This window comes from Leucoraja erinacea, chromosome 16, assembly GCF_028641065.1.
Source record: "Leucoraja erinacea ecotype New England chromosome 16, Leri_hhj_1, whole genome shotgun sequence".
NCBI lineage: Eukaryota > Metazoa > Chordata > Chondrichthyes > Rajiformes > Rajidae > Leucoraja > Leucoraja erinaceus.
The window spans coordinates 22,852,480-22,878,859 of record NC_073392.1 but is presented as its reverse complement, the minus strand read 5'-3'; the positions used below and the strand labels follow the sequence as shown (position 1 = coordinate 22,878,859).

At 42.8% G+C, this 26,380-nt stretch overlaps 1 protein-coding gene across 4 annotated transcripts in view; it reads left to right on the top strand.

The window, feature by feature from the left end:
• The first annotated feature begins 307 nt into the window (after positions 1–307).
• Positions 308–26,380, top strand: part of LOC129704606 (E3 ubiquitin-protein ligase RNF123) — a 184,890-nt gene continuing 158,817 nt past the window's right edge. Inside the window, exons 1-9 of one of the 4 annotated variants that reach the window (XM_055647838.1) lie at positions 308–530; positions 1,364–1,462; positions 4,352–4,436; positions 6,505–6,584; positions 12,723–12,820; positions 14,719–14,773; positions 22,478–22,563; positions 24,849–24,935; positions 25,762–25,829. In XM_055647838.1, the coding sequence (XP_055503813.1) occupies positions 1,381–1,462; positions 4,352–4,436; positions 6,505–6,584; positions 12,723–12,820; positions 14,719–14,773; positions 22,478–22,563; positions 24,849–24,935; positions 25,762–25,829 (641 nt within the window). In that variant the 5' untranslated portion in view covers positions 308–530; positions 1,364–1,380. Of the gene's footprint in view, positions 531–804; positions 860–889; positions 1,044–1,351; positions 1,463–4,351; positions 4,437–6,504; positions 6,585–12,722; positions 12,821–14,718; positions 14,774–22,477; positions 22,564–24,848; positions 24,936–25,761; positions 25,830–26,380 lie in introns of those variants that run through there. The other 3 variants (XM_055647839.1, XM_055647836.1, XM_055647837.1) reach the window with 3 other exon arrangements.

Genomic DNA, 26,380 nt, shown 5'->3' with positions numbered 1-26,380 from the left:
CCCGATATTTTCAATTCCGATATCTGCACGGCCAATGTTTACAAAGCACTTTAGCTGCTGTAGTCCCTTCAGTTCTCGCTTCTCTTTACCTTCATTTCGCTTCACTTTTGGAATTCTAAAGTTGGGTACATGTCTCTCACACTTACCCCGACTTCCACAATTTTTTTCAGCGCAAAAATTCAACATTTTGGCGGTTTTTAACAGGTTGGAAAGTACGCGTTTCTTGCATTAATAACATATACCGGAAGTGACAGATGTCCTCCAGATGGATTGAGTGACTCTGCGCGTCAAGCCCTATGACCCAGTGACCTTACGTGCAACCCCCCTATAGTAATCTTGTGGTGTCGAGGCCACTGTGGGGGTCAGTTGAAAGCTACGCAAGGGCACTTCAATGTCAGCTGCCAGAAGGGAGATGGTAACTTGGTGGCATCCTCTAAATCTGACCTCCTCCTGGGGATCTGCCAGTTCTTCTGGGCCTCGAACTTAAACATATGTTTTCCCAGTCACCCTTGCCCTGCACCAGGGTTTTGGTGAGTAGCTTGCAAAAGAGTATGGATCAGAGGGTACTGTCTGAGGAGGAATGAAATCACTTGTTGGGCATGAGGAAATCTCTGGATCAAATACTGTCAGGCAAGGGGGTCCTTTGTCACGCGTTTAGGGGTTAAGATCACAACTGGGTGCAGTGGGAGGGGAACAGTTACTGCTGGATGCAATGGGGGTGAGCTTGGCTACTCCTGGGTGCCATGATAGCGTGATTACTCCTGGTGGCGCGGGAAGGGACGTGGTTATCAGCAAAGATACTCAGGAGGCGGGACATCCATCTTCAATCGCCGACGATGAGAGCCAGGTCGGCCAGTAGGTGGGGAACCGCGCTTGTCCCGATCGCGTTTTGAGCCGCCAACCGCGGCGGCCACCATAGAGCATCATGGCGGCGCTGTGAGGCGGGCGGGTGGGCGCGAGCGACGTTACCCGGGAGACGAACGTGGGCCGCGGCTGCTGCTCTCTCTCGCTCTCTCTCGGCACCGTGTCGGCTGCCGTGGCAGGTGAGGCGCTGCCGTGCGACACAGGCCAAGTCCGGGTTGCGCGGCCCGAGGCCTTCTGACCCGATAGCACAACCCCTCCCCCAACTCCCCCACCCCAGCACCCGGCTCACCCCTCCCTCCTTCTCCCCCCCAACTCTCCTATCCCCATCTTGTCCCACTCTCCTCCCTCTCTCACCCCTCCTCCTCCTGTCCCACTCCTCTCCCCTCCCTGGGGGAATCAGTGACACTGAGTTTTGCATGGCCACGATCATTTTAACATAGTGGTTTAACGGAAGTTGTTCCTCATGCTCCATTTGTTCATGTATCAGTTTATGTTGCAGACACACCTGTGTGGAAGATGACATCTAAAGGAAGCAGTTCGACTTACTCTAGGAAGAGTTATCGCCTAACCTCTGACATCGAGAAGCCAAAGATCACAGGTATGTTTGAATCAACGGCCAGTGTGGTTGGTTGAGACAGTTTATATATAAAGAACATATTTTCCACGGTGAACAGAAACATTGAACGTAGGTTTGAGAATAATGCTGTCTGGTCCACAGATGGCATCTTGTGTGCTGCAGGAGCTTGATAGTATGGCAAAGGATTTTAACCACATTGCTAATTTTTTTAGTTTTAGAGATTCGGACAGTAGACAATAGGCGCAGGAGTAGGCCATACGGCCCTTCAAGCCAGCACCATTCAATGTGATCATGGCTGATCATCCACAATCAGTACCCCTTCCTGCCTTCTCCCCATTTCCCCTGACTCCACTATCTTCAAGAGCCTTATCTAGCTCTCTCTTGAAAGTTTCCAGAGAACCAGCCTCCACTGCCCTTTGAGGTAGAGAATTCCACAGACTTACAACTTTCTGTGTTAAAAAGTGTTTTCTCATTTCCGTTCTAAATGGCTTACCCCTTATTCTTAAACTGTGGCCCCTGGTTCTGGACTCTCCCCCAACATCGGGAACATGTTTCTTGCCTCTAGTGTGTCCAAACCCTTAATAATCTTATATGTTTCAATAAGATATCCTCTCATCTTTCTAAATTCCAGAGTATACAAGCTCAGCTGCACCATTCTATCAACATTTGATATCACGCGAATTAACCTTGTGAACCTACGTTGCACTCTCAATAGCAAGAATTTCCTTCCTCAAATTTGGAGACCAGAACTGCACACAATTCTCCAGGTGTGGTCTCACCAGGGCGCTGTACAACTGCAGAAGGACCTCTTTGCTCCTATAATCAACTCCTCTTGTTATAAAGGCCAACATGCTATTTGCTTTCTTCACTGCCTGCTGTATCTGCATGCTTACTTTCATTTACTGATGTACAAGGACCCCCTTTTCCTAACTTGATACCATTTAGATAATAATCTGCTTTCCTGTTTTTGCTACTAAAGTGGATAACCTCACATTTATCCACATTAAACTGCATCTGCCCACTCGCCCAACCTGTCCAAGTCACCCTGCATTCTCATAGCATCCTCCTCACAGTTCACACTGCCACCCAGCTTTGTGTCATCTGCAAATTTGCTTATGTTACTTGTAATCCCTTCATCTAAATCATTAATATATATTGTAAATAGCTGTGGTCCCAGCATCGAGCCTTGCAGTACACCACTAGTCACTGGCTGCCATTCTGAAAGGGACCCGTTAATCCCTACTCTTTGTTTCCTGCCTGACAACCAATTTTCTTTCCATGTTAGCACTCTACCCCCAATACCATGTGCCCTCATTTTGTCCACTAATTTCCTAAGTGGGACCTTATCAAATGCTTTCTGAAAGTCCAGGTACACTACATTCACTGGCTCTCCGTTGTCCATTTTCCTAGTTACATCCTCAAAAAATCCCAGATTAGTCAAACATGATTTCCCCTTCGTAAATCCATGCTGACTCGGACCGATCCTGTTACTGTTGTCCAAATATGCCGCTATTTCATCTTTTATGATTGACTCCAGTATCTTCCCCACCACCGATGTCAGGCTAACTGGTCTATAATTCCCTGTTTTCTCGCTCACGCCTTTCTTAAAAAGTGGGATAACATTAGCTACCCTCCAATCTACAGGAACTGATCCTGAATGTATAGAACATTGGAAAATGATCACCAATGTGTCCACGATTTCTAGAGCCACCTCCTTAAATACCCTAGGATGCAGACCATCAGCCTTCAGTCCCATCAGTTTACTCAACACTATATACCTGCCTAATGTGGATTTCTTGGATATCCGTATAATGTACAAGAATGTACAAACTCCGTACATACAGCACCTGTAGTTAGGATCAAACCCAGGTTCCGGCGCTGTAAGGCAGCAACTTTAGCACTGTGCCACCCGTGGCAAAATTCAATACCATTCAGATGAATTGGAGCCTTATTTGAATCTCAAATACCTGATGCTGCTTTGAACATGCTTTATTTTGGGTATCACATGGTAACACAATTTGACAGGTACACTACCAGGATGTCCTGCAAAGTTGCACGTGGGGGATTCAAAATCCCCTCAGCATTTACTTAAATCACGACAAATTATCTAGGAGTCGTCATGTTGCAATGTTAAGGAAATTAATGTGCCAAATTATCAGCAAATTATCTCAAACATTGATTGTACAGATCCCCAAATATGAATACATGAAAAGTAAAAGAACCATTACCTGCTTAGCTGGATCGACTAAGTATATAGGTGGACAAAAATAAGCTCTGCTACTCTATTGCACATGCTGAGACAGTCCTGCACTCAAATGAGTGTTGGGAGTGCGCTGAAATGTTTCTAAGAAATGATTTGTTGGTCTTTGTGTGGAATGTGTTGGTCATGACCAGGTCGGTCTATTGAGCTTGTTTACCAAACAATGTTTTGTAACTGTAATGTTGGATGAAAGTATTACGCAGTATGTTCCTGAGCAGAGATGAGAATGCAGTTTAATTTGTACAAGGAGATTATTTACTTTAACCTCTGCTGGGAGTGATAGGAGATGATGGTATATTGACATTGACTTCCCTTGGTCTGGATAGGGATTTTGGTTCGGATCATTCTGCAGTGAATTAAATTAAAAAGAGTACAAGACAGTTTATCTTTGCTCTCTATAATTAAATAGCCTATTAAATTTAAGACTTTGGGTACTTGGAATATCAGTGTGTACTCAGTCAACCTATCCGCTTCTGATTGGATTTTTGAGAATTGCAAACAAGAGGATGAAATTAGAAAGAGGCTCTTTTGAAAGGAAACAAGGGAGTGCTATTTGCACAATTAGTGCATACGAGCACCATAGCAGAAATTAATGTTGTTGGAAATAAAAATATTAGGTAGTGTAATAATTCATGAATTTTGTTTTGCAGGTTTTGTCAATGACAGACTCCTCGGCAACTACCTCCAACATGTATTCCCTTTCTCTGAGAATGCTCAATTGGCTGCTACATCCAGGTACACCATGTTTGATGAAATGCTTCTGTAGACAGTTTCAACAATCTTGGCTCCTGTGGCGTGTAGATGTACAATGTCCAGTCTTTGTGGCTGCACACTCCAGTTTCTGATAACTGAAGGTGGTCAAAATTTTCGCTTTGGTTCTCAATCTTATGCTCTGTTGAGCGGTTATTTTGTTGGCCTATTTGATGATGTACTCTATAACATTACTCTAGTACATTATTTTGGGGATCAAGCGAGTGATCAGTGTTTATTCTAACAAAGACACAGTGCTGGAGTCGATCAGTGGGTCAGACAGCATCTCAGGAGAACGTGGATACGTGACATTCCAGGTCATCTCAGGTCAGACTGAAGAAGGGTCCCGACCCAAAACGTCGCCAATCCATGTTCTCCTGAGATGCTGCCTGACCTGTTGAGCTACTCCAGCACTCTGTCTTATTTTGTACACCAGCATTTGCAGTTCCTTGTTTCTACAGTATTTGTCCTACTTTGTATTTGGATAAGTGAATGCTCTTTTTATTATGTATTATTATGTATTCTGTTTTATTTGGGCACAATGTAAGATACAAGTGATACTTGTACACTTATTTTTTTTTTTAATTGATTTTTAAGGCCACTCTCAATTCACTTATTAGTAAACCAATTCAAGCTCCCCTGCCCAGAACTGTCTTAGCGGCTGCACAAGTTCTCCAGTATTTCTGTTTTACAGCTGACTAATATGAGGACAGAATTGATGCCTCAGTATTCGGAATAAAATGGTAAAAATGTAAAAGCCCTAATGACTTTTTGTGACCTTGTTGGAGTGCGTGATATAAGTTGACTATACTTGTCCATTACACATGGGTGCCAACTGGTAGGCTTTGGTGTATTTGAATCTCGGGGGAACTATAAAATTATGGTTCAGCATATGAAATAATGTTTTTTAAATAGTGCGTTTTTATTTCTGAGAATGGTACGATATAGTATATCTACACACCAGATATTAAGCCAATATTTTCAGATTTAAATCTGTCCATCAGTTGTCAAATTTTAGTCTCTATGATGGGAGAGAAGATGTTAGATGTTACAAAGAACCTGATGTATCCTGTGATTGCCTTTCAGAGAGGTTGCTAGTGGAAACTGCTTGACTATTCCACTTAGCTGTGAGACTTTGTGTGAGTTTGCATTCACTAATAATAGCTTGATAGTGTAACTAGATGACACAGCTCAGATTACACGGCCCTGATGATGCAGATGTTTTCCAGTAAGATTCCAGCCCCATTCGTTAGCTTGGTTTATCTGTGTAGTCCAATTTAAATTGACATTAGAGGTTGAAGTACAAACCTAGATGGTGACTTAAAAACAGGGAGATCAACTAACCTAAAAAAGCAAGGGTTATTTATAACAAGTGTCTGAAAAAAAGTTTCAACCCGAAACGTTGCCTATTTCCTTCGCTCCATAAATGCTGCCTCACCCGCTGAGTTTATCCAGCATTTTTGTCTACCTCAGAAAATAACAATAATCTTTTCATTACTATTTATGGTAACAGAAATCCTAAACTTTAATTACCTCCACCACCTTCTGCAGTGTGTGCACCTGTGAAATATATTGCAGTTACTCATCTAGGCTGCACTGACATCATCTCCCAAAACCTGTGGCCTCTACCACCAAGAATGGGAACGCATCATTTGTGGATTCCCCTCTAATTTTCATCACATCCTGACAGAACTAAAATGCTGTTGCTTCATTGCTGGGTCTAAATATTTGAGGTTGCTCCCCAACAGTATTATGGTAGCACCTTCATTAGAAGGCTGCAGAGGTTTGAAGTGGTTGCCCACTGCAACCTTCTCATGAGAGAATGGCCAATAAAGGTTGGTGTTTCAGCAATGCCCACACCCCAAAAAGTGACACATTTATTAAAAAATATTTTTTCTCTCCACCTCCAATAGGATATGGTATACGAGTGGGGAAAGCTGAGTTTCTTAAGTTTTAAGGTTACAAATTTATTCTGTAGTCTAGTTTAAGTAAGAAGTATGTATTTTTTGTTGTTATTTTTATTATCATTATTTATTTTATACATTTGTTTTAGAAAGCCGTTGAACTTTCAGAATCTGAATGAACATTTGGATCGACTATTGTCTGAGGGATTGGACAGTGAAACAGGCAAAGGTAGGAAAAATGAGTCATGGGAATATCACCACGCATTTCTTTGTGAGCAAGGCTTTATAAATCCAGATGTGGACTTGTGTGGTAGAAAGTTTACCTTTTCGCAACGCCGGCATCTTATTCATTTATCCTCATGGGGTAATAGAAACATAGACATAGAAATTAGGTGCAGGAGTAGGCCATTCGGCCCTTCGAGCCTGCACCGCCATTCAATATGATCATGGCTGACCATCCAACTCAGTATCCCGTACCTGCCTTCTCTCTATACCCCCTGATCCCCTTAGCCACAAGGGCCACATCTAACTCCCTCTTAAATATAGCCAATTAACTGGCCTCAACTACCCTCTGTGGCAGAGAGTTCCAGAGATTGACCACTCTGTGTGAAAAAAGTTCTTCTCATCTCGGTAATGGGTGATGGCTTGTTCTCTTCCTACTCTAGTTGTCGACAGCCTATGACAAAATTGACCATACAATCTTTCAAGAAAGGTTCTCGTGTTTAGTTATTTTTCTGCTCCTGTTGTGTTCTTTTCGTGATCACCAAGAATCTGTACTTGGCTCTCTTGTATTTTTCATATATCCTTCATCAAAACTGAGTGTGCATACCTTGCTGAGTTCTGATGCAATGCAAATCTCTGGGTAACATTTATTTTCTCATCTGTTTAATTCGAGAAATTAATTTAAATATCTGCTCTCCTTTCCCCAGCATTGTTTTTACAAATATAATAACCACATTATCCCAGCCTATCCAGATTTATCTTAAAGTTGCAATTTGCTCAACCGGCCCGCAGCATTATAAATTCCCTCTGCATACTCTACAAAGCTGTTACACCTTTCTTATTATGTGACTGGAGACGTTTGCACTACATGAACTGTGGCTCAACAATCACCAAATATAATTCGAATACAACGTGCCTGTCCTTGTACCCTAGGCCTTGACTCGAAAGGAAAGCACCCAGTCTCCATGTTTAACACTTTATTGATCTGTTTGGTCACCTTTAAAGATTTGTGGATGAATTCTCAAAAGTACCTTTGTGCAACCACTTCTCCCTTCCCTCTCCCCTTCCACCTACACCCCTTCCTCTAGCTTCACAATTCATAATTGAACATGGTTTTACTAAATTGATTATTTGCTGATTTTCATTTAAAGAAAGATTAAGTAAAATTGGACTACACTCACCATTTAAAAGAATGAGATAATATTATTAAAATTCTGCAACGGATTGACAGAGTAAATGCCAAGACCTAGAACTGAGGAACAGGTCACAAGAAAAGAGAATGACTTTTCTGGTCAAAGTTGAAAAATACCTTTACCCAGAGTATTTAAATCCACAATGTTTAAATCTTTGGAATTTTCTGTCTCCGAAAGCTCTGAATGTTTAGTAGTTGAGCATATTTAGGGCTCCTTTATCCTAAGAGCTTTTTCTACATTCTGGCTCTTGCATGTTCCTAATATGATTTACTGCTCCAGTAATGGCTATGACATATCTAGCCTGAACCAAACTTTCTGCCTCTCTCCTTTTCTGTAAGACGTCTTTTATAATCTGCCTTTGAATAATTGTTTGGTTACATGTTGTAATGGGTCAGATCTTCCAAAGACCAGTCAGTGGCCTGAACATTCAAGTTCTCTGCCTTTGGAACATAATGTGTCTTTCAGAGTGGTAAAGAGTTGTAAATAGAGTTGTAAAGGAGGTGATCTTTGGGCTTTATCTTTTGTAGGCCAGCCCATGGGTGAGGACAAATACAGTGCAGGGATTCATGGTGGGCAGCTGGCGGGCTCCATTTCTGAGTGATTTTGACAGCTGGTAAGCGTCTGCCTGCAAACTCCACTAGCTGTCAAACTGCTGCTGGTCTGTGATGAGTTGCATGTTTTTGGGCTGGCTTCTAAAATTAACCCAGAGTTTCTTGGCAAGGAAATTGGAATTCAAAATTTAAATGGAAAATCAGTTGCATCTCTTTATGCTAAGTGTAGACCTCAAATCATTTTCCAGAAGATATCAACACAACAGTGGTAAGTGTGACCAGGTTTGGGCTTGACTGTGTCACCCTCTAGGTTTAGTGTTAATTTTGACTCATATGAACATTTCACCAGAGGAGCCATTCCTCAGCATGTGACTAACTTTAATAAAGTAACAATAAACACATTTTCTCTCGTGCACCAATCTGATTAACTGCACACTTTTAACCATTATATATAGAAAAATACAGTACAGGAACAGGCCCTTCAGCCCACACTGCCCCGCCCCGCCCCCCCAAAACTCGCACTCCGACGGCCAACTCGAGCGATGCCGACGAGCACCCGAATGCGGCTGGCCGTAGCGCCCCGCCCACAGCCCTACCCGAGTGTGGCCGGCCGCAGCGCCCCGCCCCGCCCACAGCTCAGCCCCCCCCCCCCCCCCCCCCCCCCCCCAGGGTTCTGGATTGACAACCCGAGAGACCGAGAAATGCCGAGGAGCACCCAAGTGCTGCCGGCCATAGCGTCCCGCCCACAGCCCTCACCCGAGCACCCGAGTGCAGCCGGCAATAGCGTCCAGCCCCACCTACAGCCCAGCAGCCCCCTCCCAGGGGATATGGGGAGAAGGCAGGAATGAGGTGCTGATTGGGGATGATCAACCATGATCACATTGAATGCGGTGCTGGCTCGAAGGGCCGAATGGCCTATTCCTGCACCTATTGTCTATTGTCCCTCTTTCTCTCCCTCCCTCCCCCTTTTCCTCCCTTTCTCTCTCTCGTCCTCCCTCTCTCTCTGTCCCCCTTCCTTTTTTCTCGCCCTCCCTCCCTCTCTTATTCCCTCTCTCCCTCCCTCCCTCTCTCACTCCCTCTCCCTCTCTTTTCCTCCCTCCTTCTCCCTCTCTCCCTCCTTCTCCCTCTCTCTCTCTCCCTCTCCTCTCCCGCCTCTCCCCCCTCCATCTCTCCCTCTCTCCACCCCTCTTTCTCCCTCTCTCCACCCCTCCCTCTTGGCCCCTTGAGCCCACCCACCGTTCTGTAAAATCAAGGCCAATCCCAATGTAACTGCAATCCCACCGCCCACAGGTAACTTTTCACGACTAGGCTTATCCAGAATTCTACCACTGCCTGAAAAATAATTCAAGGCTCAACTTCCACTGAGAAAGATTCATTGTTATATGAGAATTTTCCCGAACAGTCTGTAACCCATGATGCTGAGGCCATAGCGCTACATTTAAAGCCCATAGCGCTACGTTTAAAGCCCATAACGCTGCAGTCAGTAGCGCTATATTTAGAACCCATAGCGTTGCAGCCAACAGCTCTTTGTTTAAATTCCCACACGTTAAAACTGACAGCGCTCTGTTTAAACCTTTGAGCGCCAAACCGGCAGTGCTGTGTGTATTACCTTTACACCCCTTCGCGGGCCGGATGCGGAAATCTCCCGAAATTATTCCATTTCCCTAAAATTACCCAAAGACAACCAGAATTTCCCGAATTTCAGGTAATTTCCTTCAAAGTGGAAACACTGCCTGGAGCCCAAGATCCTTCTGCAAATCCATGCTGTTAAGGGTCTTGCATATATCTTCCCCTGACATTCAACCTCCCAAACTTGCTTAGATTAAACGCCAGCTGCTATTTCGCTGTCCATTTCTGTAGTTGATTTATATCTTGCTGTATACTTTGACAGCCTCCCTCACTGTCCACAACTCCACAAATAACCGCGATTCCAGCTCAGAATCCCTATATCTCCTCCCTTGCCTGGGACCTCAGCAGTCCTTCCAAGTGAGACAGAGGTTCATGTTCACCTCCGCTAACCACATCTACCACATCCGCCCAAAGATCACCTCCTTTACAACTATCTACCACCTTCTGTACATTGACTAGATCAAGTGTAGACTTGGCAACCGGTTAGCTGAACACTTGCACTCAGTCTACTTGATCTCCTGGTTGCTAACCATTTTAACTTTTCTTCACATTCTCATCCTGATCTTTCTGTCCTGGCCTTCTCCATTGTCAGAGTGCGGCCACACGTAAACAGCCATTGATTATGTGCAACAGTTTATTTTATTCCCCTCTGACTTTTATTTAAAACCCAAGAGAACTTTATGTGTTTGTCAATTTCCAAAGTGACTTTTATGTGGCTTTCAAGTATCCAATGGAAACGGCTCTCTAATCTATGCTTTGTCTCACTAATGTAAAGGAGACTGCATTAGGAACACCAAATGCAGCCGACAAGCTTGGAACGTATGACTGTCTCACCTGGGAGGGTTGCTGTGGCTCCTAGATGGAGATGAGACCAAGTGTAGTCCAGACGACCATTTTGCCAAACACTTGCTCTCTGTCCGCCAAGGCAAACTTTTTGTCGTTGGCCTCCATTACCGGAGTGAGGAACAGCACTTCGTATTCTGTTTTTGTAGCGTACAAACAAACATCTGCCGTTCAAACTTCCCTCGTCTATTAAAAAAGGCACAGTGCTGGAGTAACTCAGCAGGCTAGGCAGCATCTCTGGAGAACTTGGATAGGTAACGCTTTGGGTTGGGACCCTTCTTCAAACTGGAAGGGTCCTGACCCGAAACGTCACCTATCCATGTTCTCCAGCAATGCTGCCTGACCCACTGAGTTACTCCAGAACTTTGTGTCTTTTTTTGTAAACCAGCATTACACTTCCTTGTTTCTCCCTCATCTGTAGCCATCTAATACCTGCTAGCTTTGTCCTGCCTCTCTTTTCCATCTGTCTTCCCCCCTTCTATAATCAGTCTGAAGAAGGGTCCCAACCCAAATTGTCAACTTTCCATTCCTTTAACTGATGGTGCCTGAACCGCCAAGTTCTTCCTGCACTTGTGTTTGCACAAGATCCCAGAGGCTGTAGTTCCTTATATCTCTAGGGTTATGGAAATATGCTTTATAGCAGAACTACAATACATTAAAAATAAATAAGCACAAATGTCCTATTCCTTGACAGCTAGTAGTTTTTTTTTGCACAGGATCTGCCGTAAGGGACATAATTGACATTTCGAGATTTTCCACGTGAGCATTAACTTAGTTTAATGTGATTGGTGAAGTTGATCAAGTTTCCTGAGTTCATCTGCACTAATGCAAGCTGAGTAAAAAAAATGGATATAGGAGCGCTAACTTTTAAGATCAACTCACCAAATCACATAAAAGATAGACACAAAAAGCTGGAGTAACTCAGCGGGACATGCAGCATCTCTGGAGAGAAGGAATGGGTGACGTTTCGGGTCGAGACCCTTCTTCAGACTACATCACATGTTGGTGATGTAGAATCGCAACATGGATGTGGTCAAGTTCTTCTGATGACACATGCTCCTATGGGATAACACATGCTCCAATGCTCATTCACTCACTAGCATCAGAATAATGTTCAGACCTCACCTCGTGTTATACTTTGATGTAGAAGTTGTCATTGTTGTATGGGCAGATGTTTAGCTTGTATAGACATCCAAAATAAAGTTCAAAGATACCGCGTGGAGACATCTGTTCACGCTAGTCCTATGTTATCCCACTCCCCGACACATTAGGAACAATTTGCAGAGACCACAACCTGCAAACACGCACGTCTTGGAAGGAAACCGGAGCACCAGGGGGAATCCCATGTGGTCACGGGAGAAGGTGCAAACCTCACACAGACAGCACCCTAGGTCATGATTGAACTCTGGTTTCTGTTGTGAGGCAGCGGCTGTACCAGCTGCGCCACTATGCTGCAACATTTACATATGAAATGAAACGTTTAATAGCCAATGACTGATAAAGGGACGTAAAAGATATTTCTGAATCATTCAATCACCACTATCCTTGACTTTCCTTCCCTCAGCTAGAATGAGGAAAAGTTGTTAGGAATGCAACCTGGTAATCAGACAGTGAGGTTATTTGTGAAAGCCACGAATTGAGTCACTATCATCTGTTTAAAATGTATTGCTTTGCACAAGCATAATTTTGAATATTTTTAGTGCCAGATTTTAGAGTCCCTACTATATACAAATTGACTGAAATGCTCTTACTCTTTGACCCTTTGCTGTGTAACTGTTCTATTCTGCTCTCCAAATACTGATCAGATCGCAAGCTGTAATTTGCTTGCTGCTATCTGTGTTCTATCCATCTCTGCAAGTTTATTTAGTGATTGTTGTCAGTTGGATGCTGGCAGTTGCTCACAGTTTGATTATTGGCTCTATATTTCAGATCAAAATGCGGATGGGCGTCTTGGCCCAACCACAGTGGTTCTGGATCACACAAGTGGGTTTGAAGGATTGCTGCTTGTGGATGATGACTTACTTGGGGTAAGTTCTTGAGAGAACAGTTTCAGGATTAACTCCCTGCTTTTAAAGATAAGTTCTTCTTAACATATTCCATTTTATTTTAGTTTTCTTCCTCAAATTCGGCATGGATATAATGGGCTGAAGGGCCCATTTCTGGGCTGTTTATCATAAAGTTTTGCAACAGATTTGGCCTATCTATCCCTACATCATGCATATCTATGCAAATGCCACTTGCCTGCTGCTATATTACGCACAGCAGAATGAATAACAACTTACACGCAGGCTGCCTGGATCACGAGAGAGATTTATTACCCAACATTCCCTACTTATATACAACACCAACTCATTAGCATATACATGAATATGCATGAATACATTACACCTGCATTAATTCATATCCATCAACACCCTTCTCATTCAAGTAACTACCCAGATATTGTTACTGTTCTTGCCTCCATCAACTCCTCTGGCTGTTCATTCCAGATATCAACAACTCTGGAAAAGTATACCCCCCAGATTCCCATCAAGCTATCTCCCTCTCACTTTAAACTATGCCATCCTGCATCAGCACTCCCAAGTCCCTTTGCACCTCCGATTTCTGGATTATCTATCCATTTAGAAAATAATCTACGCCTTTATTCTTATTACCAAAATGGACCACAGCGCACTTTGCTAAACTGAATTTCATCTGCCACTTCTCTGCCCAACCTCCTTACCTGTCCAAGTCCTTCTGCTTGCTTCCTTGCTTCCTCTACACTGCCTGCCCTTCCATTTATCTTAGCATCGTCTGCAAAGCCTTCAATCCACTTATCCTAACCATTAATTTACAACGTGAAGCGAAGCAGCCCCAGCTCCCACCCTTGCGGAGCTCCACTCGTCACTGGCAGCCAACCTGAAAAAGTGCCTTTTATTGCAACTCTTTGCCTTCTGCCATCCAGCCAACATGCTACAAAATCGGTAGGCGGATGGGATTACCCCGAGAACCAATACACGGAACCGTGAGAGAGTTCCACAAATGGCGATCGTACCTGTTACTCCACCATTGAAAAACATATTCTTCGAATAAACTGCAAATCATTTTTGAGTTCAATCTTGCACTGTAAAATCCACACATTTGTATGTTTGACAAGGATTTATAGTTCAAAGGCTCAAAGGTCACTTTATTGTCACATGTACCAATTAAGGTACAGTGAAAGTCTAATTACCATAGTTGGTACAATAGTTATCATAGTTTGTGCAAGACACAGTGATGGAGTAAAGGGCCTGTCCCACTGTACGAGGTAATTCAAGAGTTCTCCCGAGTTTCCCCTGATTCGAACTCGGAGAATTACGGTAATAGCCGTTCATAGGTACTCGGGGCTCTCGTGGACATTTTTCACAGTGCTGAAAAATCTTCACGAATTACCGCGTTTCCCGAGTACCTGCCGTTAGCATTACGAGCCGCTACTAGACGTCCACGACTGTTTTGCTCAGGATTCCAGCATCCGCAGTTCCTTTTTGCTCCATCTATTGTCAGTGTATAGATGTGGCACCGCCAGTTGGATTTCACAGCTGTCTAGTTGCATTTTTTCTGTCTGAGATCAGCTTAGTCAACATGGTCCGGGTTTGACATCCAACGTGATTTTCTTGATCTGTATGGCTTGGCCACGAAATCCTGTGTGCTTAATATTTGTTTTTTACTACCCATTCGTTTGCAATGAATCTTTGAAGGTTAGGAATGAATAATGTTATTAAAATGCTCAGAATCCATACTGACAATGCTGCTATTTCTTCATTGCCACTTGCAAGATTCCCTGCGTTTTGCTGTCATTTCACGGATTTGAGGGAATGATTTATAGATTAATGTAATCCATCTCCCGTGCAGCTGAGGAATAATTATGGCACTGTAAATGTTAACTTGTACTTGTTCTTTTTTTTAGGTTGTTGGTCACAGTAATTTCAGCTCAATAAGAGCTACCTCTTGTATATATAAAGGTGAGTGTGAACGTATTTAGCTGGGTCAAAGCATCCATTTAATTATACCTTTTGTAAGAAGGATCTGACCATGTTGTATTGTGTCATTTGAATTACTGTGGAATAAAATCAAAGACAAATAGTTCAGTTGCACCACAAACACCTTTACCGACTTTCCTGACCAACTGTCTGATTTTGAACCAAACTGTTCCACATTAACTTACCTTACTCCAAGGTGTTCCAGGCTACATATTTATTACATTGCTGGGACCACTGTTTCTACCTCCATAATATCATATAACTCCCCAACTCATCTTCTGGTATACACTGCATTCGGAAAGTATTCAGACCCCTTCACTTTTTCCACATTTTGTTACCTTACAGCCTTATTTTAAAATTGATTAAATTCATTTTTTTTAAATCTTCAATCTCCACACAATACCCCAGACTGAAGAAGTGAAAACAGGTGTTCAGAAATGTTTGCAAAGTAATTAAAAAGAAATAACTGAAATATCACATTTACATAAGTATTCAGACCCTTTGCTATGACACTCAAAATTGAGCTTAGGTTCATTAGGTTCCATTGATTATCCTTGAGATGTTTCTACAACTTGATTAGAGTCCGTCTCCGTCTGCGCTGAGGCCTAATGGCGGAGCTGGCGGCCTCGGGGCTGTGGCGGCGTTCCGGCGGCGGCCCGACTTGGAGCTGTGGCAGCGTTCCGGCGGCGGACCCGACAACGAGGCTCGGCCGCGGGCCCAGTGGACGACATCGTCGGGAGCTCGCAGGTCACAGGTTGGTGACCTGTTTTTCCGGAACTCCCGAAACAACTATTGCGTCCGTTGGACTGGAGGGCGGCAGCTTCAGCAGCTTCGACCACCCCGGGTCGCGGAGTTTGAACCGGCCCGTTCGCGGAGCACGGTTAAGCCATGGGACTTACTAACCATCAGCCAGTGGGGGTCACAACATCGGATGCCTGGATCGCCTCAGCGCAGAGGGAGAACAAGGAGGGAAGAGACAAGGACTTTAAGACTTTTGCCTTCCATCGCAGTGAGGAGGTGCCTGGTGAACTCACTGTGGTGGATTTTAAATTTGTGTTTATTGTGTGTTTTTGTTATTTTTTATTATATGTATGACTGCAAGGCAACGAAATTTTGTTCAGACCGAAAGGTCTGAATGACAATAAAGGATACTTTGACTTTGAATCCATCAGTGGTAAATTAAATTGATTGGACATGATTTGGAAAGGCACATACCTGTCTATATAAGGTCCCATAGTTGACAGTGCATTTCAGAACGAAAATCAAGCCATTTAGACAAAGGAATTGGCCGTAGACCTCCGAGAGAGGAATGTGTGATACACAGATCTGGGGAAGGTTATAAAACAATTTCTGCAGCATTGCAGGTCCCGAAGAGCAAAGTGGCCTCCGTCATTCTTAAATGGAAGAACTTTGGAACCAGCAAGACTCTTCATAGAGCTGGCTGCCCGGCCAAACTGAGCAATCGGGGGAGAAGGGCCTTGGTCAGGGAGGTGGTTACTCTGACAGAGCTCCAGAGTTCCTCTGTGGAGATGGTGGAACCTTCCAGAAGGACAACTATATCTGCAGTACTCCACCAATCAGGCCTTTATGGTAGAGTGGCCAGACGGAAGCCACTCCTCAGTAAAAGGTACATGATAGCCCGCTTGGAGTTTGTCAAAAGGCACCTGAAGGACTCTCAGACCATGAGAAACAAGATTCTCTGGTCTGATGAAACCAAGATTGAACTCTGGCCTGAATGCCAAGTGTCACCTCTGGAGGAAACCAGGCACTGCTCATCACCTGGCCAATACTATACCTTCGGTGAAGCATGGTGGTGGCAGCATCATTCTGTGAGGATATTTTTCAGCGGCAGGAACTGGGAGACTAGTCAGGATCGAGGGAAAGATGAACGGGGCAGAGAGATCCTTGATGAAAACCTGCTCCGGAGCATTCTGGACCTCAGACTGGAGCAGAGGTTCACCTTCCAACAATGACAACGACCCTAAGCCAAGACAACACAGGACTGGAGTCATGACAAGTCTGTGAATGTCCTTGAGTGACCCGGCCAGAGCCCAGAATTGAACCCGATTGAACATCTCTGGAGGGACCTGAAAATTGCTGTGCATCGACGCTCCCCATCCAACCTGACAGAGCTTGAGAGGATCCACAGAGAAGAATGGGAGAAATTATCCAAATACAGGTGTGCCAAGCTTGTAGCGTCATACCCAAGAAGACATGAGGCTGTAATTGCTACCTAAGGTGCCTCAACAAAGTACTGAGTAAAGGGTCTGAATACTTAAGTAATAGTGATATTTCAGTTATTTATTTTTAATTACTTTGCAAAAACTATACTGACAATGTCCAAACTCGCATCGTCACAACCACTCATTAATATTTAAGAAGGAACTACAGATGTTTGAAAATCGAAGGTGGACAAAAATGCTGGAAAAACTCAGCGGGTGAAACTCACCTGCTGAGACTCTTGACTCTTGAGTTTCAGCATTTTTGTCTACCACTCATTAATACATTGATTTACATTGTTTTTCAGTTAAATAGCATTTCATATGTAATTCTCATTTAAGGCTATTCTCTATCAGAGAGACCTTGAAGCCCTTTTTTTCTTTCTAGAATATATTCAATCAATTCCCCTCAATTAATGCTCTCTTCTGCCTGGCAAAACTTGTTCTCCCCATTAACAGTTCTCTTTTGATTCAACCCATTTGTACAAATTGAAGATCTCGACATGGGCACTCGCATGGCCCCATCTGGTGGCTGACTCCTGGTTGTCTACATTGTGTAGTCAACAATTTTGTTGAGTGGTGTGGGCTGAATCACCTGCAACTCAACACCGACAAGACTAAGGAGTTAGTGGTGGGCTTTAGGAGGAGAGGAACACCCTTGTCCCTTGTCTCTTAACAATGGTGTGGATGTGCAGATTACCAGGGAGTACAACTACCTTAGCGTGTACCGGAACAGTAAACTGGACTGGTCCAGGAACGCTGAGGCCTTGTACAAGGAGGGACAGAGCCGGCTGTACTTTTTGAGAAGGCTCCCCTCTGTCAGCATCTGCAGTAAGAAGCTGCAGATGTTCTACCAATCGGTGGTGGCCAATGCCATCTTCTTAGCTGCCGTGTGCTAGGGCAGCAGGACGAAGGCTACAGATCCAATAGGATCAACAAACTCATCAGGAAGGTTGCTCCCTCCTGGGGGCAGAGTTGGATTTGTGGGAGTTGGTCTTGGAGGGGAGGATGCACCTCAAACTGTGGGGCATCCTAAACAATACAGCTCACCCCCTCCAGGACACACTGGTCAACCTGAGGAGTACCTTCAGCAACAGACTGGTTCAACCAAGATGCAGGACAGAACGCCACAGGAGATCCTTCTTCCTAGTGGCTATCCAACTGCACAACTCCTTCCCCTTCAGTCGTGGGGTAGACTGAGACTGACTCTCCCCCCCACCCCGCCCCCAACCTCAATCTGTAGACATCCCCAATCCTTTCCACTCGTCACTTTAATTTCATGTTTCATGTATTTTGTGTTTTTATGACTGTTGGCAGATCAATTTCCCTCCTAGGGTAAAGAAAGTTGTCTCGTATCGTTTATGTGGACCAGTCTTAATTCAAAGCCTTCTCTGGTATCACTCCCCAACACTTTCCTTGCTACAGTAATGACTGCTTTGGTGCTGCCTCCTACACCTGAGTGTGTCTTTGGAATGTGGGAGGAAACCGGAGCACCCGGAGTCCAATCATTCGATGCAGTCAGTCAGATACGATCATATCCTTAACATTTTTTTGCGATTCTCTCACAATCCTACCAGTCCCATCTTCCCATATCCTCCCCTCTGTGCACTTCACAAGAGCTGGTAGAGCTGCTGCTCCACAGTGCCTGAGGCTCTGGCTCAATCCTGATCTTGGCTGCTGTCTGCAGGGAATTTGCACATTCTCCCTGGGATCATGGGTTTCCTCTGGGCACACTTGTTTCCCTCCCACGTCCCAAAGATATGCTGGTTTGTAGGTCAATTGGCCCCTATAAATTGCCCTTAGTGTGTAGGAAGTGGATGCAAAAGTGGGATAACACAGCACTAGTATGAACGACAGGAAGGAAATTGTTACACAGGTCCTTTGCAGGACTACTCTTGGAATACATACATTGAAGGCAGAAGAAAGATTTACTAGGTTGATTTCTGGGAAATGGAGAATCCATTTAGGAAACATCAAGTTTCCAACGAAACATGGACAATGAATTTCGGGTTTAGAACAATGAAAGGTGATTGTTTCAAAACATGTAATGAGGTTTGACTGAGTGTAGCTGCAATATAATTTTCCATAAACAGGTAGGTGAATGATGGAGACGGTGTCAGCTGTAGTGATAGGAAACCCAATAGCGGGCAGACTGGAGATGCTGTGGCTGCAAAAGTGATACTAGGTATGTTGTCACCCAGGTTCCAGGATCAATAATATTTCTTGAGTAGTTGCTAGAAAATTTTCAAGGACGGTGGTGAGTAGCAGAGGTCATTGTGCATATTGGTACCAATGACATGGGTTTAATAAGCAGGTTCGCAAGGGTAGTAATCTCTGGAATACTTCCAGTGACCATGTGCAGCTGAGTGTAGGATAAGATAGACACATAGCTGGAGTAACTCATTGGGTCAGGCAGCATCTCTGAAGAAAATTGATGATGATGTTTGAGGTTGGGACGCTTCTTCAGACATTTGAGAGTAGAAATAGTAGAATAAGGTAAATTAATGTGTGGCTGAGGAGCTAGGGCATGGGTTTGGGTTTTTTGGACCCTTGGATCTCCTCTGACATAGGTGATCTATACAAGAAGAACGGATTGCACCTGGACTGGAGGAGGTACCAATAACTACTTGGGATGGTTTCAACAGATCTGGCAGGGGGATGGGACCCACAGCAGTAGCCAGATAGATGAGACAAATACAGCAGGCAGGATCATGTCAAGGAGCGAGGGACGTTTGGTGGTTTAAACTGCATTTATTTCAATGCAAAAGGCCGGTCAGGTACAGTGCCCTTCATAATGTTTGGGACAAAGACCCATCATTTATTTATTTGCCTCTGTAGTCCACAATTTGAGATGTGCAATAGAAAAAATCACATGTGCACATTGTCAGATTTTATTGAAGGGTATTTTTATACATTTTGGTTTCACCATGTAGAAATTACAGCTCTGTTTATACATAGTCCCTCCATTTCAAGGCACCATGATGTTTGGGACTCATGACTTCACAGGTATTTGTAATTGCTCAGGTGTGTTTAAATGCTTCCTTAATGCAGGTATAAGAGAGCTCTCAGCACATAGTCTTTCCTCCAGTCTTTCCATCACCTTTGGAAACCTTTATTGCTGTTTATCAACTTGAGGACCAAAGTTATGCCAATGAAAGTTAAATAAGCCATTATGAGACTGAGAAACAAGAATAAAACTGTTAGAGACATCCGCCAAACCTTAGGCTTACCAAAATCAACTGTTTGTAACATCAACAAGAAGAAAGAGAGCACTGGTGAACTTACTAATCACAAAAGGGACTGGCAGGCCAAGGAAGACCTCCACAACTGATGACAGAAGAATTATTTTTATAATAAAGAAAAATCTCCAAACACCTGTCCCGACAGATCAGAAACACTCTTCAGGAATCAGGTGTGGATTTGTCAATGACCACTGTCCCCAACCGACTTCATGAACAGAAATGCAGAGGCTACATTGCAAGATGCAACCCACTGGTTAGCTGCAAAAATAGAATGGCTAGGTTAGTTGGCCAAAAAGTACTTAAAAGAGCATCCACAGTTCTGGAAAAAGGTCTTGTGGACAGATGAGATGAAGATTAACTTATATCAGAGTGATGGCAAAAGCAAAGTATGGAGGAGAGAAGGAACTGCCCAAGATCCAAAACATACCACATCATCTGTGAAACACAGTGGTGGGGATGTTATGGCCTGGGCATGTGTGGCTGCTGAAGGTACTGGCTCACTTATCATCAACTGCTGATGGTAATAGCATAATGAATTCTGAAGTGTATAGACACATCCTATCTGTTCAAGATCAAACAAATGCTAAAACTCATTGGCCGGCTACAGCAAGACAATGATCCCAAACATACTGCTAAAGCAACAAAGGAGTTTTTCAAAGCTAAAAAATGGTCAATTCATGAGGGGCCAAGTCAATCACCCGATCTGAACCCAATTGAGCATGCCTTTTATATGCTGAAGAGAAAACTGAAAGGGACTAGCCACCAAAACAAGCATAAGCTAAAGACTGGCTGCAATACAAGCCTGGTAGAGCATCACCAGAAAAGATACCGAGCAACTGGTGATATCCATGAATCGCAGACTTCAAGCAGTCATTGCATGCAAAGGATATGCAACAATATTCTAAACATAATTACTTTCATAATTTATATAACATTGCTGTGACCCAAACATTATGGTGCACGGAAATGAGGGGACTATGTATAAACGCTGCTGTAATTTCTACATGGTGAAACTGAAATGTATAAAAATGGCCTTTATTAAAATCTGACAATGTGCACTTTAACCACATGTGATTTTTTTCTATTACAAATCTCAAATTGTGGAGTACAGAGGCAAATAAAGGTCTTTGTCCCAAACATTATGGAGCGCACTGTAACTTGGATGAATTGGGCCAAGAGGCTGAAATATTATAGCTACTACAAAACACGGCTGAAGGAGGAGCAGATCTGACGGCTCAGTGTTCCACGGTACAACGTGTTGCTTTTTGATTAAGAAAAGAATCACAGCAGTAGTTCGAGATTAAATTACAAGAGTTAGAGGAAAAAATATGCAGGGAGATTGCGGAGAGTTGCAAGGATAATTGGGTTGTGATACCAACTGGGACTGTCATTGTGCTAAGGGCTTAGATGGGATAGAGATGTGGGGTTCAGGAAAATTTTATCAATCAATGTGTAATGGGCCCAGCTAGAGAAGGGGTAAAACTCAGCCTCTTGGAAAATAAAGCAGAGTTGGTGACTGAAGTGTAAGTAGGGGAGCACTTTACGACAAATTACCATAATTTTATTAGATTTTAAATATTTATGGCAAAGGATAAAACTTGCCATAAACTTGAAAAGATCCATTAACTTGTGGGAAATGGCATTTTAGCAATCTGGGAGGGTTGGAGATGTGTTTGAAGTAAAGTAAAAGCATAAAATACTGGAAATGCACATAGAGCATTCTATGGAGAGAAAAACAATTAACATTTCACGTTAAGACACAAAGTCTTGGAGTAATTCAGTGGATCAGTGCTGGAGGAACTTTGTGGGTCAGGCAGCATCTGTGGAAGGAAAGAAGGAATGGGTCTGTTTAGGACCCCTTAGTCTGAATCAATCTGAAGAAGGGTCCTGACCCAAAACGTTTTCCATTCCCTTCAAGCACGGATGTCAGTTGTTTCAAACCAATATTTCCATTTTGCCTACATTAAAAATTGGTGCTTTGTCAAAACATGGTGCCTAAATGGAGAATCACTTTCTCAATTTTCTCTTTGGTTTTCAGCAATAATATCCAGGGTAATTCCGTGTTTTAAATTATTTTTTATTGTTAACAATTAAATTATTGTTCTCTAATTTGAGATTATGATACAAAGATGTGTTATGTAGGTGAGACATGTGGAAAGACCTAAACCCTTTGTGTGTTGCTGTTATGTTTGATGTCATTTTGATTCTCGTGTTATTGGCCACAGGCAAGTGGATGTATGAAGTTCTGATCTCCTCTCAGGGGCTAATGCAGGTTGGTTGGTGCACCCTTCACTGCAGATTCAATCAGGAGGTGAGACGATATTTTTCTCTCGCATCTTTGCAAGGTGGGTGGTAAGGTATTTTAACAAGTTGGTGATTCACTAATAACAATCTGCATTTATGTAGTTCCTTCAACATAAAGTGTCCTTGGCAAGAGACTTAACAAATGGGTTTATATTGCGTGGCATAACGATTAATTAAGTTAGGTGAATATTAATTTCAATGAGAGGTTATGGAAGGAATTCCAGAGCTCCAAGTTTGCCAAAAGTCCATTTTGGGCATGTACAATTTGCGAGGTGGAGTATGGGAACTGAGGTAAGTGTAGGACTGGTACAGAATCCAGAGGGAAGGATAAGACCAGTGTTTGGGGTTGAATTTCATTATTTTAACCAATTATTCATGGGGAAAACACCTTGAGGGACTACTTGGAAAATCGTCTTTATTTTTTCCACTATTAAAGCGTACTTCCTGCAATAAATGTGAAATATGCTGACTGTATTTTCATTTAAGCATGTTGCATTTGCCGTGTAAAACTTTATGGAGACATCTCGCTGGTCCCATTTGTTTGCGAGATGTGCTGAGCAGTGACCTGAAGGTGATGAAAGAATGCTGGGGCAGATATGGAGTGAACAAAAAAAGTGCTAGCAATTATGTTATTCTCTGGAGTGTTGGAGGCTGAGGGAAGACCTCCTAAGTATATAAAACTGAGAGTCATGGATAGCATAGACTCATATCCTTTCTCCAGGATGGAAATGTCGAAGATGAGAGTGCATAATTTTAAAATAAGAGGGGAAAAATTTAAAGGAGATGTTTGGGGGCAATACTTTTTACGCAGAGTGGTGGGTGACAGGAGTGGCAGGGCTGATGTGGAGGCAAATTTGATAGTGGTACTCAAGAGGCATTTTAGAATAGTGCATAGTTATGCAGAAAATGAAGGGATGTGGATCATGTGCAGGTAGAAGGGATTATTTTAAACTAGTATTATGTTCAGGACAGACGTTGTGGTTCGAAGGGCCTGTTCCTGTCCTGTTCTATGTTGTATGGATGTTCTTGTGTGTGGTAAAATCGGGATAAAATTCAGGTTTGAATTGGTAATTAGAAAATATCATTTTGCACTACACAAATGCCAGATGATGGTCATATCCAATAGAGATTTTAACCACCACCCTTTGATAGGAAATGATGTTACTATCCTTGGATTCCCTTCCACCATTGTCTTAGGATCACCATTAAATTGAAACTTACTTGGCTAAGCCACATTAATGTTATGATATCAGGAATTGATGAGTGACTAAGTAGCCTGCAGTATGCTTTTACAATACGATACGATACAATAGAAATTTATTTATCCCAGGAGGGAAATAGATCAAGTGAAATTTTCACTTTACTTCCCAAACCCTATTTTCCATATGCATGGCATAATTTGCCTAATGATACCTGAAGCTATTGATGATAAGTGCTATTGATCACAAAGTAGCCTGCTTTTCTTTCCTAAGTATTCTCAATCTCGACCACAGGCATGGTGTGGTGACAATACTGTGTAACATCTGGCCAAGATAACATCAACAGCAATTCCCAGTTTTGGCCACCTTAAAGGGTAATGTCAGCAACCAGATGATGGCACCAATTGCATTTCCCTTCAAGTCATATTTCTTTTTTGGTTGCGTTTAGTGATTCCTTTATTAGGTTAAAAGTCTGGAATACCTTCAACACAAAGGAAACAGTGATATGAATCGAATTAACGTAATAAGACAATTGGCGATGGACCTCAAATTCTGATCTTTCTGGCAGTATTCACATGTTGTGAATGTTGGATTATTGGATTTGAAAAGCCTAGAAAAAAGTAGCACGTCAAGCAGCTGTGCAAAGTGAAATGGCCAATATGTCAGGTCTACGACCCTTTGTTGGTGTGTAGACTCGTAACATTGTTTATTTTTCTACATATTCTGCCTGATCTGCTTTCCAGCCCATTCTATTTTTGTTTCAGATTTGCAGCATCTACAGTTTTTGATTTCAAAGATCATTGAAATCTGTTTGATTAATTTTCACACTTTTTCACAGAGATTGTTCATAAACTGTCATTATTTCACAGTGATGATAGCAAAATGTGTTTAATTATAATTGAATCACACACTTATTAATTGATAGTTGAACTATATTATTGGATCATAAGGAGATGTACTTGACTGACATTCATGTTCTTACGCAGGGATTACGGTACCTGAAAATTTGTACGTGTTATGGCTAGAAAAGTGTAGTATTCTTGGCAGCGTATACAGTGTATATGTTCCTGATACCTATTTGCCTACTCCACAGGAGGGGGTCGGTGACACCTCAGATTCTTATGCTTATGATGGAAATAGAGTTCGCAAATGGAATGTTACCACCACTAATTACGGAAAGGTAAGTGACTAGCGGCTTAGACATTGATTGGAATTACTCTCTCCTTCCCCCTTGGCCCTTCTCTCTCAATCCCTTCTCCCCCCTCAATCTCCCTCACCCTCCTCCCTCTTCCTTCTCGCTTACTCTACATAACTAGATATGGGACGCCATGATATTTTGCATGATTACCTTTCTACACATAATACCATTCTAAAGATTGTTTTCCATCACTTTCCTTCACTTCATCACCATTGTTAACTTTTATCCTTGTCCGTGTCTTAGAAGTTTGTGAGAAAATGGAGATCATTGCAGCCCCGGTGGACTATCCTGTCTTTGAGGGCATAATCTCTGAATATTATTTTCTTCAGACAGCAAAAGATTGTGCTGGGGCACTGGAGAGTGGTGAATTTCATCTTCCTCGTATGCATGTGCTAGCAGGTGTTTTTTTATGTATCCAAGATTTACATTATCCAAGATTTCATTATAAATCTCGATAATTTGGGCGGCTGTGTTGTACACAGTTGCATGTTTGAGGCGATGATTTGCTTGCAAATGTTCTGTATTAGGCTCATTCTCTATCAAGCTTCAGAGCACGAGTCCATAATCACTTGGAGTTCATCCTCTGAACACACATGTTGGCGTTGTCTGCATGGTACACCTCAATGACTTGTGCTTGGTGTGATCTTGGTTCTAGAGTAATGGTGGTAAAGGATGAACAGTTTACAAATCTTCCTGTACATCCGCTACAGTCCCATTATGGGACATGGGATGATTGAAGCCTTAGACTGTACAAGTAAAATTAATTCTCTAGGCAAAATATTGTCTATACTTTATTTTTTTTTTCCAGGCTTGGGCAGCTGGTGATATTGTAACTTGTGTGATAGACCTTGACGAAGGAAAGATTGGCTTCTGCCTGTGAGTGTTAAACCTCTCCCACATTAACATACTATGTGTGGTAATGTTAAAAATGTTAATTATTTTCCATTATTTTACTAAAACATTCAGGGAACTACGCAGTCCTTCTTGGCAGCCTCATTATAATCTATCTCGAAATTGAAATAAAAAGACGGGAATAGCATTACAACTCTTGGCTTTTAACCTGAAACTCAATGGGTTGATATTGTTACTTGGTTTCACAGCCCTGTCGAATAACGTGGCTGTTAGAAGCATGTCTCTCCGTGAGACTGTACACGGGTAGTGAAGAGTCAGCACAGAAATTGTGTTGTGGTTTTCTAGTGCACTCAGGAGTGGCAACTCAGGGAAGAAATGGAAAGTGCTTGGTCTGGTCCAGGGTTTACATTAAGGAAAATGTATTCAGGTATTAGTGCCAAGAGCAGCTGTGGTTGGGGAGCAGCAAATTACTGCAAATCTAGCCAATGTGTCAAATGGTCAACTTTCATTTGCATAAAATAATGTCACTATAAGCAGTGGAGTCCAGATCAACAAACTACCAGATTGTTATTAAA